Below are 17,933 nucleotides of genomic sequence, written 5' to 3' on the forward strand. Positions count from 1 at the left end.
GTTTGTTGTGTTCTTCCCCCTTCCTGAGTAAAACTCCCTGTTTTCCCTATCTCCCCCTTCAAATCACTTGCACCCTAATGTTCCCCTCTGTATTGAAAACTATGGAGCGCTGCACAGACATGTGTGCCGCCCTTGGCAGCTCCCATGCCAATCATCTCTGCATTGTTCCAGTTTGAGCGTCTGTGCTGCCAAAATGGGCACCTGCCTTCTTTATTGTATTCGCTTGGGCAGGCATCACACGTTTTTCGTTTGGGTTTACATTCCCCATGGCAAATGACATGAGCATCATGTACCGCTTGGATCCTTTCTCTGGGGCACTGTTTATCCAGATAATCAGTCCATTATTAGTTGGTTGCCCTTTTATTGTTAAGTTGTGGACGTTCTTTGTAGAGTGGAGATACGGGAAGTTCTGTATTGTTCCCTTCCATCCTCAGGGTTTGGTCCACAGTCTGATGCTTGCAGGGACCCTGAAAACCACAAAGACTATTTCGTTATCTGAGAGGGGTCCTTATAGATTCAAAGAAGGAAATGTGCCCAAGCAAGGATATGTGAAAATAGCTCAGCTCTGCTCAGAATGTGACATAAGGAGACAGCAGACCTGTGTGTCCTCTAGAGACTGTTGCTGACTTCGGTGAAGCTATGTCTTATGGTGTGGGAAGTCCTGGGCAGACTAAGATCTCATTACACTCTCTCATGACGATGGCCTTTCTGCCCTTACTGTCTTATAGGCTCACGTTGGCTTTCCAGAAGTCACACTGGGAATTCTTCCTGGTGCCAGAGGAACCCAGCTCTTCCCCAGACTTGTCGGAGTTCCTGTTGCTCTTGACTTAATCACCTCAGGTCAGTGGAAATCTCGGCTGTGGTTTGGAGAATGAGGCCAGCATCTAGAAAGTCTGATCTTGGCCACTGACTACCCACACACGTTCCAACGAGGCTAGTTTAATTTCTTTGACTCCAAATTTTGTCATCTGTCAAGTAGTAACAATAATTTGTCCAAGTACTTCCCAATTGTTTCCATGAAGAGCCCACTTGAGAGCCTTCTAAAGGAAAGTGAGTGCAAGAGACCCCTCTGTTTGGGGGTCGTATTGTAGTCTGTGTTATTTGTAGACTACATATTCATATAGGAACCATAACAGTCAGAGCTGGTGTAGAAGGTTGAGTGTCTGGAGTGGTGGGTGTAGCTCAGTGGGTGGAATGTTTGTCCCGCACGTGTGAACCTGAGTTAGTTCCTTGGCACTGTGTAAACACAGGTGTGGTGATTGGTGACAATAATCCTAGCGCTCAGGAGACCGAGGCAGGAAGATGTGGCGTTTAGGTCCATAGCTTTGTGTAGTCCTACATAATTCTAAGAATGTAAAGAGATAAAGATCTTTTAGAATCAATAATAGAGATCTATATGCTCTGATTTAAAAAAAAACTGACATGAAACCAAGTCTACATGAATTAGATATAACTTTGCTCTTCTAAAGGAAGTGTGTGAAAGGAAAATTAGAAAAACTAAGTGTATTGAATTGAAATCCACTCAAACAGTCAAGTTACACATTGCTTCCTGACAGGTATGTTTTAGACTGTGAAGTATCTGAAGTGATTTCCATTTCCTCAGAGAATGCCTGTAACCCAGCACTCTGCAGAAACACAGAGCACAGGGCATCCAGCAAAAGACAAAACAGAAGCAGAAGCACAAAATACACGAGGGCGTAGCCATGGTGGGGGCTGAGTCTGCAACCGTAGGGTTTGCAGGATTAAGCCTGTAAGGAAATTGAAGAAATTCTTCAGGAAGACAAGAGTACCTTGAATAAAAGCAGGAATAAAAACCCGACTCCTCTAAGAAAGAGAAGCAAAGGGAGCTCGTTTGGGTTTTTGCCCTTAGCACTGATGCTGCTGTTCTAGCTTCAGGAGAAAGAAGCAGAAACTCTGGGGTTGACAAGTTTTGATTTGCATAGCAAAGGCCCCTGTGAGTCAGCAGGCAAGCTGGCCCGGGAATCACACATGTCTTCTTGAGTGGATAGTGGGATTTGGTGGCCCTGGTTGGCTTTCAAATGACATCTCAGAAAGGTTCCATGAAGACATTGAAATGTTCGGTTGGAGAAAAGTTCTGGGAGAAATTTGGAAAGACACATGCGAGCGCTGAACGCGTGAGAGGCGCTCTCCGCTCCAGTCACTTTGGGGTCTCCTTGGAGTCCATCTTCCATGCTTTGTGGTTACGGCCAGCTAGGCAGCCTTGGTACTCTTTCTGAGACTCAAGAACTTGGTGACAGCCAGTGCCTCCCTTAGGCAGCTCACACTCCTCTACCACGTTGCCCCAGAGATCTCGGTAGTTCCCAGATTTCATTTTCTGTGCCTTGACCTCTTTGCCCTGCCAAAGCAGGATCACTTACACTCACCCAAGTGTTCTTGGTACAGAGAACACTGGCCACCGTTCACCTGCCTCCCACTCCTCACAGGATGAGGAGTCTGGAAGGCTGTTGATGAAGCGGATACAGAGGAGCGCTCAGCAGAGCATGGATCCCCGAGCTTGAGGTTAGGGGTCGCACTTCCCTGCCAGGGCATAGCAGTTGTCCAGTGGTGTCCGCTTGCTCCTCCGCCTCCGTAGGAAGCAGGGCTGCAAAGCTTGCGCAGTATAGAGTCCACAATATAAGACAGGGTCAAGGTGCTAGATAGTCAAAAAGAGACAAAGCTCTGTCCAATTTCTCCTGTGTACTTTCACCGTGCTTTGTGGTGTGCCAACTTAGTGAACACATTTCTCTGTTCGGCCGGCTAGTTCTGTGTTGGGGGACCGCCTCTTCGGGGGCCGTCTCTTGATCAATAGAGTTAGTTCCTGGTAAGTGGCAGGTACAAGGTCGGGAGCCCCGTCTGTCTGTCTGTTGCAACCACCTCTATCAGAATCTAAACATCAGTTCGTGTACCTCTACAGAGATTGGCAGAGTTCTATACCCCTGCAAGAATCTAAAGAGACCGCTTTTCTATTACCCAATACAGAGCTACTATGGTAAAGATAATTACCTCCATTTACAATTGGTGGCATCTGAGTCCCACTCCAGGTCCCTATGGTTCCCCAAGTAGTAAGAATTAGAGCTACAGTTTGAACTCAACTTTCCTGGCTACAGCGGCAATGATGTTGAACCACAACAGGCCAGTCCCGGGCATGGCAGAGCACCAAGGAGGCAGAGGCGGGTGGATCTCTGAGTTTGAGACCAGACTGGTCTATGTATCGAATTCCTGGCCAGCCCGAGCTACATAGGTGAGACCCTGTCTCCAACAACAAAACATCACCTACAACAGTCAGGATGGCCTTAGGCATTTTTACTAACTAACTGCTGTATCCAGGAATGGCCACCTTCCCCACTGGAGAGAGCCATGCCCCGGGACATCCTCACGTCGTTCATTGGTTTATTTATTTATTTATTTTTGGTTTCAGGAAGACATGTTTTAGCAGGCGAAGCACTCAAGCTCGGCATTCTGGATGCAGTTGTGAAGTCAGACCCAGTTGAAGAAGCCGTCAAGTTTGCTCAGAAGATTATGGGTAATGAATTATCTAAAAAAAAAATAGCACAAGATTGGGAATAAGCTAAATGTGCTTTCTAATGAGGAACTCGCTAAATCTCTAACGGGATCCATGTGGTAGAATGTAGCCAAGCTTTAAGTGTTGTATCGATCTGGCATAAACTCCATGGTATGTTGAACTAGGTAATAAAAAGAGCATTCTTTTTAGTGGTGTTTTGATAACAGCATAACAGAAATGAAGGGTGTGGTGGAGAGAGGGTAGACACGCAGAGAGAGGGCAGGCGTAACTGCTAGACAGAGCGGAGCTATGCTTGGGCTCTTCCGGAATCGTCCGCAGGACCGAAGTGAGTGCCTCTGAGATCAGAACCCGACATTTGCTGAAGTTTAAGGAGATGGTTTTACAGTTTGATCTGCTTTACCTTGGGGATGTCATACCCTGAGTGTTTTTCTGTGTGAAATATAGAATTAAGTACAAACAGGAGAACACACGTTAGCTGGCCCCACAGAGGACAGAACCTGCAAGGCATTCAGAGAGGTCATGGCTGCTGGAGTTTCTGTCTTGGACAAGTGAGTTCTGTCCCTGCTGGGATTGCAGACCAGAGGTGTTCCTTCTGTTCCTTTAGTGCTTGCCTATAGCATTGTTTTGGCTTTTTAAATTAGTTTTATTTATTTGGTTTGGTTTGGTTTGGTTTTTTTTTGTTTTTGTTTTTTTTTTTACTTAGAACTGTGCCTTTAAGCTAGGAAACAATAACAGTGGGACTGGTGACGTAACCCTGGGAGACAAATGCAAAGTCAGAGTTCAGTTCTCAGTAGCCTTCCTGCAAGAAGTCACAACAGAAGCAAAAACCATTTAATACCTTCTGTGGAAAGTTTAGGGAGGCTGCATGCTCTAACCAAGCAGAGAGAAGCTAAACATTGCTTAAGAAAATACTTAGGAGGATTGCTGGACTTCAGGCAGAATGGAGTGTGTGCTAGTCTCTGCTTGGTGACATAGAAAGCTCGGGGGTCATTCCAAGACATCACTGTGAAAGCTCCTTAGCTGCCCCTGGTTGCGAACTCCCCGCCACCCTGAAATCTTTTCTATGGTCTAGCTAGTTGGGGTTTCCACACTCCCGCTGCAAAGGTGAGGGGCTATGGGGGAATATAGCTGACTCCTAGTGGGCCTCAGCAAGTCCTGTCCAAGTGGGAGCACTTCCCTGCTGTGCTCTGCCTCCCGGGCTGCCACCACAGCTCCGGATCCCTCTGCTCCAGGGAGGACTGCTTGGCTTGTGAGCACTCACGCACACAATCAGCTTTCAGAGAGCATCCTAAGTTATTCTTGGAATCAAATTCGTACTATCGATTTCAGTTTGTACTGGCCTTGGTTTCTGTGAGAAGTCTGTCTTTACCTGGTCTCCCTGGATTCCATTGTGAGAGTTGAGTTACTTCGAGCTGAGGATAAGGGGCAAGGTCTATTGTTTATTCCCTTCGGTATTTAAAGTTAATTCTACACATTAAATCCGAAAGTTTGTAAATCAAAATGATGGCCAGTCTGAGCAGCACGATGGAGTTTGTCCACTTGGTGGCATCCCAGCATTGAGGCATTGTCTGCTTTAAAACTGAAGTCACCTATGGTTCTGGCTTCAGGCAGTTACACGTGACTGTTTCACGTTTTCGTCGTGAAGAGAGGGTGGAAATGACAAACCGTGCCTTTGATGTACAAATGTTTCAGCGGTGAGGCTCTGCCTGGGGTAGGCGCTAGCACAGTGAAGCCACGCTGCATAGTGAAACCGTGGGTTTGATTCCAATTCCAAGAAGAAAAATCCATAAAAATTTACATATATTTTGTACTTCTAGCCAGTTAGAATTCATATGAATTACAAAAATTGTAAAGGGATGATGACAGATGGAATAGAGCTTTCCACAAAAGTTACTGTCCGGGTTTTGTTTTTATTGTGGCGTGGTTTTCTGTTTGCTTGTTTGTGTGTGTGTTGTTTTGTGATCATTGGGAATTGGACTTTGGGCTTTGCATGCATGTGACAGAGAGATGTCACCAGCCCTCGTTTTGTTTATGTTTTTCTAGCTTGGGGTATGCTAGTTTTCCCAGTTATTTCTAATTTTTTTGGCTGTGTTTGCTTTTTGTTCAACTTTATGTATTTCTTCATTGTATAGATCATAATTGACTTTTTTTTTTAATTCTCCATATAAGTAGTAATCCAGTTGAAGAACAGTTAGAACGACCCTGAGCTTCCCTGATGTTCGTTTTTGCACAGTGAAACTCACTCATTTAAGCATAGAGTTTGGTGAGGGTAGGTAAGAGTTGTGTGATTACCTCCACGGTGTAGTGGCAAACACACTTTTCCCCTCAGAAAGTATCGGCTCCTCCTGGCAGATGCCTTCCATTCTGTTCGGCCGTTCAGTAGATACTTACCAACCGCAAGACACTGTAGTTTTCTGTTTTTAGACTTTCAAATCGCTGTAGCGTGGACTCTGTGCATGGTTTCTTTCACTTAGTGTGCTTTTGAGTCCTCTGTCTTGTCCGATGTATTAATAATTGACTATTTTCCGTTACTGAAATGTGTTCCACAGTATGACTGAACCATAGTTTCTTTAGCAGCTGATGGACAATTCGGTTGTTAGCACTCTGGATCTTTACTGATCTTCAAGAACACACATTCCGCACACACTCACACACTCACACACACACACACACATGTCTATATGTGCACACACAATAATACTAAAATAATTTTAAAAATTGTTCTTTTTCTACCATCCAAGACATTGAATTTACCCAGAGGAAAAAGAGAGGCCTGTCCAGTGTGTTGGTGGGTGTAGTCTGATACAGAAATGGCCTCTGGCAGGACAACAGGGGACATGGGTTTATTCTCCACTCAGCCATGTAGACCACGATAGCTCCTCTTCTTTTGATTTTCTTGTCTTAGCAAGAAAGGGCTCCACAACGTTAGCTGACTTTTGGCCGTATTCTGAGAAGGTAAAGGCCACGCAGGCTGGGACCTCCCGGGTTTGGTCCTTCCTACAACCAAGTACATCCACTGTGTCTGTTTTGGGCTTCGACAAATAGGATCCCATGGGAAATGCTAGACCTTTTAAATTGCTGTTGGATTTCTGTTTGTTTGTATTTACCTGCACACACCTATTTGAAATCTTTTACTATTTCAAGTTGGGGGTGAGAGTAGGGGTCCCTGGGTCCAATCCCAGCAGTCATAAAACTGTGGCTGTTAGGACATGCCTGTCATCCCAGCTCTCTGGGGTAGAGGCAGGAGGATAGAAGGCCGTTCTTGGCTACCTGAGACCCAGTCTCCTCCTTGTTGGAGACAGATGCCATAGGGAACCGCGGAACAGCTGGGCGCAGCACAGGCCTGACTGAGAGCATCTTGCTGCTTGTGACTTGTTATCTTACTAAACTCATCAGTGAGTGATGCCTGCTTTCCATTTTATTTGAGGTCTTACACTTCTTTTCATGCTTCCCTGCTTCCTCTCTCATTTGCTTTTAAATGTAGCTATTAATATGTAATCATTTGACAAAACAAGACGGGTGGATTGCCTTGATGTCACGTTCATAAACCACCCGACACACCATTCCATGTGTGTTTGTACATGTGTGGGAACTTACTTCTATGAAGCCGGTTTTGGTGCACAGCGACAGTTCCACAGCTTTATTACGTCGGGATTTTCTGTCACATAGCCTGCGGCCTATCGCCGCAGCCACTCCTCAAATGTTAACCTGAAAAGTCAGAATGAAACCATGTCAAGGTTTTGAGGTTTCGTTCCCCCTCCCCCACGAGTGAGGAGAGGCCTTCACACTGTAGTCAGTATTTTGGAGCAAGTGATGCCCATCCCTGCCTGCTCACTGTGTAGGTGCCGTTTTCTCCTTGTGTCTGGAAGGACTTTCCAGAAACTGCAGCTGTCCTCCAGAGAGTAACACCTAGGGTTAAGATCCGCTCCTGGACCAGACAGCATATCAAAGTCAAACGCTATTATTTTTCAGATTGTCACATTCGGTCTCTGTCCGGAAACCAGTTTAACTGCGTTTGTGATAGGGAACAGCGATTTGAACGTCTTGAACTTTTCAAAGATATCGGTGTGCTGTGCTGTTAGGAGGCAGTTCTAATCATGCAGGGAGCGATAGCAACCCCAAGGATAGCACTTCCGGTCTGCAGTGTCCTGTGTGGTGAGGCCACAGCCCTGACATCCATCTTCCTTTCTCTTCCACTCACCTCCCTCCCCTCCACGTGTTCTCTCCCCATCCTCTCTTCTATCCACACTATCTTCACTGGCCACCCACAAATAACACCAGTTATAGACTACACAGGTCTCATCGTCTTCCTCAGCCTCCCTTGCGCAGAGGGTCAAAGTATTGAATAGCTAAGTGGTGGCTGTAGCTCCTGGCTCTTCAAAGGAGCAGGGTGAGGGGGAACCACACCGCTAGCCCCTGTCTGCACTCCTATGCTGACAGCCTATAGGATGTCACTTAAAACCCTTCTCACCGCTATGAGCAATTAATATTTGCATATTTGACTCATAGTCTTGCATTTAACTTAAAACCAGGATGAGATTGCAGAAATCTAAGTACACATGATGCTATCCAGGCCATTAATCCCACCTTCATATCCCACCTGCGTGTCCAGTTATCCCACCTGCGTGTCCAGTTATCCCACCTGCGTATCCAGTAATCCCACCTGAGTGTCCAGTTATCCCACCTTCATATCCCACCTGCGTGTCCAGTTATCCCACCTGCGTGTCCAGTTATCCCACCTGCGTGTCCAGTTATCCCACCTGCGTATCCAGTAATCCCACCTGAGTGTCCAGTTATCCCACCTGCGTGTCCAGTTATCCCACCTGCGTGTCCAGTTATCCCACCTGCGTATCCAGTAATCCCACCTGAGTGTCCAGTTAACCCACCTGTGTGTCCAGTTATCCCATCTCCATTTTGGGGGAAAAAACCTTTCTTCCTCTCTTTCAGATTATCTTCCCTCTTGTATTGAAAACCATTTCACTGTATTGGAAGAACTAATCAATGAACTTTCAATTCTCTTCCACTGCTAATCAGCGCATCATTTCTGTCTGTTATGTTATTTTAAAGGCTTTGACATTATTTGGAAAGGAATGTGAATAATTTTTGAATATATGACATTAACTAAGAACTGACCTATTTGGACTCACTGACAGATTAATATTTAATCTACTATAAAGTTGTCTTGATCTTGAAATATTTTGGCCTGAATTAGTAGCTTAATATTTAGATCTTCTAAATTTTACTTTATGGTCTGAAGTTACTAAGATAGCAAATTTGGGAATTAGTATTTTATTAAATAATAAAGCATAGTGTCTAGTTGGGTCATTGGGACCCTGCACTTTTGTTCAGCTGGTGCGGGGTCCTGTTCCCTTTGTATTACACTTGCAGTGCACTGAACTTCTGCAATTCCTTTCAGATAAACCTATAGAACCTCGCAGAATCTTGAACAAGCCTGTTCCAAGCTTGCCCAATATGGACGACATTTTCGCCGACGCCATCACCAAGGTACGAAAGCAGTTTCCTGGCCGCCTGGCTCCAGAGACCTGTGTCCGTTCAGTCCAGGCCTCCGTGAAGCACCCCTATGAAGTAGGCATTAAGGAAGAAGAAAAGCTGTTTATGTACCTGCGGGCATCAGGACAGGCGCAAGCCCTGCAGTATGCCTTTTTTGCTGAAAAGTCTACAAATAAGTGGTCAACTCCCTCAGGAGCATCTTGGAAAACAGCGTCCGCTCAGCCAGTCTCCTCAGTTGGCGTTCTTGGTAAGTAACTGGTAATTTCATACATGTATTTAGCTCGAGTCCCCTCCCCATTCCTTCTTTTAATTCCTCCCTTAGCCTCCTCCCCCCACTATTTTCTCCCAGTCTCATTTCTCTTTTAAAATAACAGAGGCTTCTCAGTGCTGCTAATACACGCGTGAGTGTGGGGGCCCGTCTCATGGCGCATGCGTAGTTTCTTGGGAGGGTAGGCTCATCCTTAAAGAGAACTGACTCTCCCTCCGCCATCAATGGCCTGTGGCCTCTCAGCTGGGGTTTGGACTTCCTGCTCCCCTCCGCTTTGATGCTGGGGTTTCTGTCTGCTTGATTTTGTGCAGGTCCCGCGTGTGCTCTCAGCTGTTGTCAATTCCTGGGTGCAGCTGCACTGAGGTGCGCAAAAAGCACAGCCCATTCCAGACGCCACTGGCTTGGGGCTATTGGATGCTAAATTCATCCTTGAACTCAGTGTTCCTCTTAGCGCTTGTTAATTCTCGCCGGAGTATATGAACTCTCTCCATCCTGCTGGTCAGCCCTGGGGACCGCTCAACAACGGCAGTCCTGTCCACACACAGGCCAGAGTGGAGGTTATTTCTGACTCCCAGTCTGCTCCACCTGCCTGGAATCCTGTAGTTTTGTCATAATTATTGAAATTGGGAAGAGTGACTTCTCCTTTTTTTTTAAGTACTGGTTTGACTCTTCTAGGCATCTTGCATTTCTGTATGAATTTTAGAATCCACTGTTAATTTATGGGAAGGCAGAGAGCTTGCATTGGTTCTACAGATCAATTTGCTATTTCATCTTAACAATATTAAATTTTTCCTGGTCTGTGAACAACAGAATTCTTTTTGATTTATTTGGGTCTTCTTTGACACTTTTTTCCCCTTTCATTCTCTCTCCCCTTTTTCTTCCTTTATTTTTTTCTTTTCTTGTTTTCAATGTTAGGTATAAACTCAGGTTCTTGTGCATGCTAGGCAAACCCTTTAACACTGACCACTAAACACCCTAGCTGTTCTTTAATTTTTTCAATAGTATTTCATTAATTTTAGTGCAGATGTCCTCCTTTGTTAAATATCTTCCTTTAAGTGTATGACTCTTTTTTGATGTTATTGTAGGTAGAATTATTTTCTTATTTTCATACAGATTGTTTATTGCTAATATGTGGGAATGTATTCGGGGCTGGAGAGGTGACTCAGCAGTTAAGAGTACCTGCTTGGAAACTGTGAACATCAGAATTACACAGATCCCAGCATCTGTGTAACCTCTGCTTCAAGGCAGACAAAGACAGGAGGGTCACTGGGTCTTGCTGGCTTCTAGACTAGCTGAAGAGACACAAGTCCCTACTCTCTTAAGACAGAGGACCCTGTTTCAAAAGGAATAAGCAGATGGTGACAGAAAGGGCACCCATTTCCCTCTTCTGACATTTGTGACATTTACACAGAGAAGTAAGTATTAAAGAGAACACGGTGGCTTTTATGTACAGATTTATATATCCTGGAGCTTTACTGAGCTTGTTTTTTAGTTTTAATAGCTTGTGTGTATTTAGGAATATGGCCCCTACTGATTTTTATTTCCTCTGGAGCACTTAGCAGTACATGAACTACTGCTCAATACATTTATGTTCTTAGTCATCTCTGGTGCTAGGGACAGAAGCCAGGGCCTCATGCATGATCAGCGTGGGGTGCCAGTGAGTAGCAGCACTATACACGGGTCGATCTTCTAAAATGCCACTTTGCCGCAGATGTCTCCTTCCAGTGTCTACCTGCTCAGCCAACTATGTTTTCTTTCCTTTGCTCTTAATCCACAGGCTTGGGAACAATGGGCCGAGGCATTGCCATTTCTTTCTTAAGGGCTGGGATTCCCGTGGTTGCTGTAGAGTCGGACCCAAAGCAGCTAGATGTTGCAAAGAAGACGATAACTGCCATCTTGGAAAAGGAAGCATCCAAAATGCGGCAGAGCGGCCAAGCTTCAGCAGAACACAAACTCCGGTTCTCCTCAGCCACAAAGGAGCTTTCAGGGGTGGATTTAGTGGTTGAAGCCGTGTTTGAAGATATGAGCCTGAAGAAGCAGGTGTTTGCGGAATTGTCGGCCCTGTGCAAGCCGGGGGCCTTTCTGTGCACCAATACTTCAGCCCTGGATGTGGATGAGATCGCGTCTGCCACGGACCGCCCTCAGCTGGTGATCGGCACCCACTTCTTCTCACCAGCTCATATCATGAAGTTGTTAGAGGTTATTCCGGGCCGATACTCTTCCCCTAATACCATCGCCACTGTTATGAACTTATCAAAAAAGATCGGAAAGATCGGAGTCGTTGTAGGCAACTGCCATGGATTTGTTGGGAATAGAATGCTGCTTCCCTATTACAACCAGTCATACTTCCTGTTAGAGGAAGGCAGCAAGCCAGAGGATGTAGATGGGGTCTTGGAAGAGTTTGGTTTTAAAATGGGACCCTTTAGAGTTTCAGATCTGGCAGGGCTAGATGTGGGCTGGAAAATTCGCAAGGGGCAAGGCCTAACTGGACCTTCATTGCCACCAGGAACTCCTGCCCGGATGCGGGGCAGTAACAGATACTCCCCGCTTTCTGATATGCTCTGCGAAGCTGGGCGATTTGGTCAGAAGACGGGGAAGGGTTGGTATCAGTATGACAAGCCATTGGGTCGAATTCACAAACCCGATCCCTGGCTTTCCAAGTTCCTGTCACAGTACAGAGCCACCCACCATATTGAGCAGCGCTCCATTGGCAAGGAGGAGATCCTGGAGCGTTGCCTGTACGCCCTTATCAACGAGGGATTCCGCATCTTGGGGGAGGGGATGGCTGCTAGCCCGGAGCACATCGATGTCATCTACCTGCATGGGTATGGGTGGCCAAGGCACTTAGGTGGGCCCATGTTCTATGCTGCCTCGGTTGGGTTGCCCACAGTTCTAGAGAGATTGCAGAAATATTACAAACAGAACCCTGATATCCCCCAGCTGGAGCCCAGCGACTACCTGCGGAAGCTGGCTGCCCAGGGAAACCCTCCTCTGAAAGAATGGCAAAGCTTGGCAGGACCCCGCCTCAGTAAACTGTGACGTAGCCTTATGCATTTTTGCCACCTATGTTGGCATCTAATTTCGGTGTGATTTGTTCTGAAAATCCAAAAGGATTACTCCGAGGTACAAGTGATGATAATAATAATGATAACTGCCCAGCAAAAGCTCCTTTCTATGGCTTTCTACCTCATGATTCTATTGGTCAGATTTCTATCAGAAAAATCCATTGACTATGTACTTACTACTAAAAGAGTGCTTCTCTTTTGACTTGTTGCCTTGTATAACAAAAACTTGTACAAAATGTTGACAGTAGAATTATTCATCATAACCCCCAATTGACAGCCCAGATGTGCCTTAATAAATCAACAAAAGTGGCATATACACACATCTGACAATTTTCAGGCATGTGAAGTAACAGATATATGTTGTAGCGTGATGCCGAGTTAGGGCACTTGCGAGAGGAGCCAGGTAGAAAAGGCCACACATCATTGGATATGAATATGAAATTCCAGAAGGTACAGACCTGTGGGCAGACAGTAGATGAGTGGCCCGAGACTACTTGTCAGAAGTGGAGATCACTGCTGATGGATATGGAATCTCTTTGGGGGATGATCAATTTTTCTGCATTACTCTAATGGTGGATCTTTAGTGCCACAAATATACCAAAGCACACTGAGTTGAACAGTTCAAATGAACTATGCTGTACCTATATTCTATATCTCAATAAAGTTAATAAAATTAATGGGAATAATAAAGCTTTTCTTTGTGTAAAAATGTTTTCACAATATTTTCACCTTTAATGTAAGCAAAGACATTGCAATTTCTGGTGGCAAGATCTCAAGTGGACAAAGTCTGAATTTTCCATTGTAAAGCTGCATGGTAAGGCGTGGTACTGCTGGAGGTCAGAGTTCAAGGGCTGGAAGGGGCAGCATGGAACCCCCTTTCTTTTTTTATATATATATATTTATTTATTATGTATACAGCTAGCCAAAAGAGGACACCAGACAGACGGTTGTGAGCCACCACGTGGTTGCTGGGAATTGAACTCAGGACCTTTGGAAGAGCAGGCAATGTTCTTAACCACTGAGCCATCTCTCCAGCCTGGAACCCCCTTTCAAACAAGACTAGTTCACACAAGCAAGAAACCAAGAGTGGACCTTGCACTGTAATTCAGTTTAGGATTTTTAATATAGATTATGAGCATGTGGGTAATTTTATTTGAATTTAGGACATTCTAAAATATTACTTGAAGTTGTAACTTTGAATAACTTTTTAAGAGGATCACATCAGCTTTTCTTCAAGCTATGGTTGTAGACGGAGGCTACTTGTTCATTTCCCAGCTGCCCAGATCCAAAACAATGACACAGAAACTATATTAATTGCAACACTGCTTGGCCAATAGCTTAGACGTATTTCTAGCTAACTCTTATATCTTAAATTAACCCATTTCTATTAATCTGTGTATCACCACGTGGCTGTTGTTGCCTACCGGTAAGGTTCTGCCTGGCGTCTGTCTCCTGCAGCAGCTACATAGCATCTCCCTACTCTCTCTATCTTTTCCAGCCTGACTATATTCTGCCCTGCTATAGGCTGAAGCAGTTTCTTTTATTAACGAATAGTAATAAAACATCTTAACAACATACAGAGGGGAATCCCATATCACATGGGTGAGTTTTTTTGTTGAGTTCTAAAAACATTTTCAAATTAGTACACCACTGAAGGAACCTGTGAGATAGCTCGGTGGATGCCTCAGCAGACACAGGAGTCTGACGGCATGAGTTCAATTTCTGGAACCCACGTAAAGGTGGAAGGAGAGAACCAACTCTACAAAGTTGTCCTCTGACCTTGGCACATGTATGATGCTGTGGATATGCCCCCCCATAAAAATAAAAAATAAATAAACCTTATTTTCACCCTACACTAACCGTCCTTCATAGACATAAGAGAAAACAATCTCACAATTTATGTAGCAGCACAAAAAGACAAGACTAGCCAAAACAATCTGAACAAACAAAATGCTAGGGACAAAATCACCATATCTGACTTCAAACAATACTTGCTGCTTTGTTCATACTTATGAAGTGGAATAAACCTAGATGTCCATCAATAAATGGTTGTATAAGAAAAACTTGTTATATATACACAATGGAATATTGCTCAGCTATAAAGAAGGAAAATTTCAGGTAAATGGATAGAATAAAAAAAATTACACAGAGTGAAGTTCCTCGCTAAAATATGAACACCATGTTTCTCTTATATGCAGATCCCAGCTTCAAATCTTTTGTTTTGTGTGCTTAACTTGGAGCATAAGTATAAGCTAGGCAACTTAAAAGGAGCCTGGGGGCACATAAAGGAGGGTGATAGGCGATATAGGTGAAATGAAAGTCCACAGGTAGATTACTGGGGACAGACAGACTTCAGCAGGGAAGACCATGGGAATAAAGGAAACTAGAGGACAAAGAGAAGAACTAGTATGAGGGAAAGGGGTATGACAAGTCACATGGAAGCTGTCTCACAACCCAACTTAAAAACACTAAGAAGGGCCAGGTACAGTGGTGAGCACCTTTAATCCAAGCACGCAGGAGTCAAAGACAGACAGATCTTTGTAAATTCAAGGCCAGACTGGTCTATATAGAGAGACTTTGTCTCATCCCACCAAGCAATAAACATAGGGATAGTAGAACACAGGTAACAGAAGAAGAAGAGGAAGAAGAAAAGAAGGAGAAGGAGAAGGAGGAGGAGGAGGAGGAGGAGGAGAAGGAGAAGGAGAAGAAGAAGAAGAAGAAGAAGAAGAAGAAGAAGAAGAAGAAGAAGAAGAAGAAGAAGAAGAAGAAGAAGAAGAAGAAGAAGAAGAAGAAGAAGACCCTGCAGGTGTCAGGCAGGAAAATGGACCTTACAGATGAGAATGAAAACTCAGCTAAGACTGACTTTATAAACCTGGATAAAACCTCAGGGAGTCCAATGCCAAGTGATTCATTGCCAGCACATTTAAACACAGTACAATTTGGGAAAAGGTTTCTAGGCAACAGTCATTCCAAGTCCAGGTTTCCAATAAAGTTTAGGATGTGACTATATAGAAACTCCTTTTCAAAGTACATGTGACCATGAAGACAGTATCTATGAGACCTAGAATCCAATGCGGTCTCTAACCAAGATAGCATAGAGGTAAGCAGGCTATAGAACACATGTGACACTTCCCCTAAGGATGGTGTGCTGGTCAGGGTCTTATTGCTGTGAAGAGACACCACGGCCAGGGTAACTCTTAGGAAGGAAACCATTTAACTGGGCTTGTCTTACGGTTCAGAGGTTTAGTCCATTATCAATGGTGGGAAACATGGCAGTATGTCAGCAGAAAGGGCGTTAGAGAAGGAGCAGAGAGTTCTACAGTTTGATCCAAGGAGACTGAACTACACTGGGTGTAGCTTGAGTATATAAGACCAACCTCACAGTGACTGACTTCCTCCAATAGGGCTCCACCCTGCTGTGTCCACACCTCCACTCCCTGTAGGTCAAGCATTCAAATACAGGAGTCTATGGGGCCATTCCTATTCAAATCACCACAGTGGGTTCTATTAACTGGGAGCTAAGGATAAAGGTCTAGGGAGGGAAGAGTCTGGGATAAACAGGGTGAAGTCTGCCTCTATAGCACAAGGTGAGTGAGGTCGGCATCTACAAATAGCAAATGGTCACTAGGTCATTAACAATATCCTATGTTTTCTGAGCAGGAAAACAAGTATTTGATCTCCTCCATTGAGAAGAGGCCCTGCATGTCTAACATTCTTCATTTCTCTAGTGATCTTTGAACAACAACAAAAAAAACCTTTGTGTTCCCAACATCTCTTCCCTTCTAGTTTCTAAAATAAGAAATAATGACCGTAATAGAGGCCATGGCAGAATGCATTGCCTCCACGACTAGTCTAAAACTGTGATTCTCAATTCACCCATCTCTAGATTAATTTCTGCTAATATGTTTGCTGTAGTGATTGTAGTTTTTACTAATCATCACAAGTTTTGGGGAGAGCTCCCTTAATTCCATTGATTGGTTGCAAAGATTTACTGAGAAATGGGTGTAATAATACAGCCTCTTCTGCATAAACTTCTATAAAAAATCCTTAGCATGATAAAACAATATCATACTGTCTCCTATCACAGGTGTGATTTTTATCCCCCTGCCCTGACAAAAAGTATTTGGATTCTACATAAACATGCAATATAGTTATTAAACACAACATCATCATTTGGGGAGTCAGTCATAAATAACACCTTTGTTGTTTCCCCAGTCCCAAATTGTCAAGTTAAAGTCTCACTCTGTAGACCAGCTTGGCCTCAGACTCAGGGATCTACCCACCTCTGCCTCCTGAGTGCTGGGTTTAAAAGTGTGTGCTTCCAGTGTCTGGCAAACATCACATTCTGAGGGGTGGATTTTGTTGCTAAGGTTTAAACTGTTCTTGTGTAAAGAGAAAAAAATTTGAATGACATTTTAAAGAAATAGTCATTCACACTGACAAGAACTGTGAAGCTTATCCCGCGACTGCAACTTTGAAGATGAAGCCGCCCTAGCAGCAAAGCCACAGTACGTCCCCACTCTCAGCACCTCCTGTCTGCTAGCATCACAGGGCTGGGAGGAGCTCCCCTGCTGCCATCTCTGATTTCTAGTCATCACTAAAATGTCTAGGAAACAGACCCAACTTTAAGCCAGATGGTGGTGGCACACACCTTTAATCCCAGCACTTGGAGGCAGAGGCAAGAAGATCTCTGATCTCTGAGTTGGAGGCAAGCCTGGTCTAGAGAGTGAGACCCTAGACAGTCAGAGCTACACAAAGAAATCCTGTTTCGACAACCGTCCTCAAGACCCAGAAATACCACTTTTGGGCATATATCCAAAGGATGCTCAATCGTGCCACAAGGACATATGCTCAACTATGATCATAGCAGCATTGTTTGTCATAGCCAGAACCTGGAAACAACCTTAACGCCCCTTGACTGGAGAATGGATAAGAAAAATGTGGTACATTTACACAATGGAGTACTACACAGCAGAATAAAAAATAATGACATCTTGAAATTTGCAGGCAAATGGATGGATCTAGAAAACATCATACTGAGTGAGGAAACACAGACCTAGAAAGACAATTATCACATGTACTCACTCTGAAGTGTTTTTTAAACATAAAGCAAAGAAAAAACAGCCTACAAATCACAATCCCAGAGAACCTAGACAACACTGAAGACTCTAAGAGAGACATACATAGATCTAATCTACATGGGAAGTAGCAAAAGACAAGATCTCCTGAGTAAATTGGGACCATGGGAGGAGAAGAGGAAGGGAGGGAAGCAGAGAAAAATGTATAGCTCAATAAATTTTTTTTTTAAAAAAAGTGTAAAGATAAAAAAAAAGCACACGCCGGGCAGTGGTGGTGCACGCCTTTAATCCCAGCACTCGGGAGGCAGAGGCAGGCGGATCTCTGTGAGTTCGAGACCAGCCTGGTCTACAAGAGCTAGTTCCAGGACAGGCTCCAAAGCCACAGAGAAACCCTGTCTCGAAAAAGCAAAGCAAAAAAAAAAAAAGCACACTATTACCATCACTTTAAAAATGAAGAAGAAGAAGGAGAAGGAGAAGGAGAAGGAGAA

The 17,933-nt window shown here is 44.4% G+C and overlaps 1 protein-coding gene and 1 non-coding gene across 2 annotated transcripts in view; one reads left to right on the forward strand and one right to left on the reverse strand.

The window, feature by feature from the left end:
- Ehhadh (enoyl-CoA hydratase and 3-hydroxyacyl CoA dehydrogenase) overlaps positions 1 to 13,076 on the forward strand; it is a 34,521-nt gene extending 21,445 nt beyond the window's left edge. The window contains exons 4-7 of the mRNA XM_075968094.1: positions 729 to 840; positions 3,419 to 3,523; positions 8,940 to 9,281; positions 11,080 to 13,076. Coding sequence (XP_075824209.1) covers positions 729 to 840; positions 3,419 to 3,523; positions 8,940 to 9,281; positions 11,080 to 12,341 — 1,821 coding nt within the window. The 3' untranslated portion in view covers positions 12,342 to 13,076. The remainder of the gene's footprint in view (positions 1 to 728; positions 841 to 3,418; positions 3,524 to 8,939; positions 9,282 to 11,079) is intronic.
- LOC142842802 (U6 spliceosomal RNA) lies at positions 96 to 201 on the reverse strand. Its single transcript, XR_012909466.1, has one exon. It is a non-coding gene; the product is annotated as a U6 spliceosomal RNA (small nuclear RNA).
- Positions 13,077 to 17,933: the final 4,857 nt, after the last annotated feature.

The sequence above is a fragment of the Microtus pennsylvanicus genome, chromosome 1, assembly GCF_037038515.1.
Source record: "Microtus pennsylvanicus isolate mMicPen1 chromosome 1, mMicPen1.hap1, whole genome shotgun sequence".
In the NCBI taxonomy this organism is placed as follows: Eukaryota; Metazoa; Chordata; class Mammalia; order Rodentia; family Cricetidae; genus Microtus; species Microtus pennsylvanicus.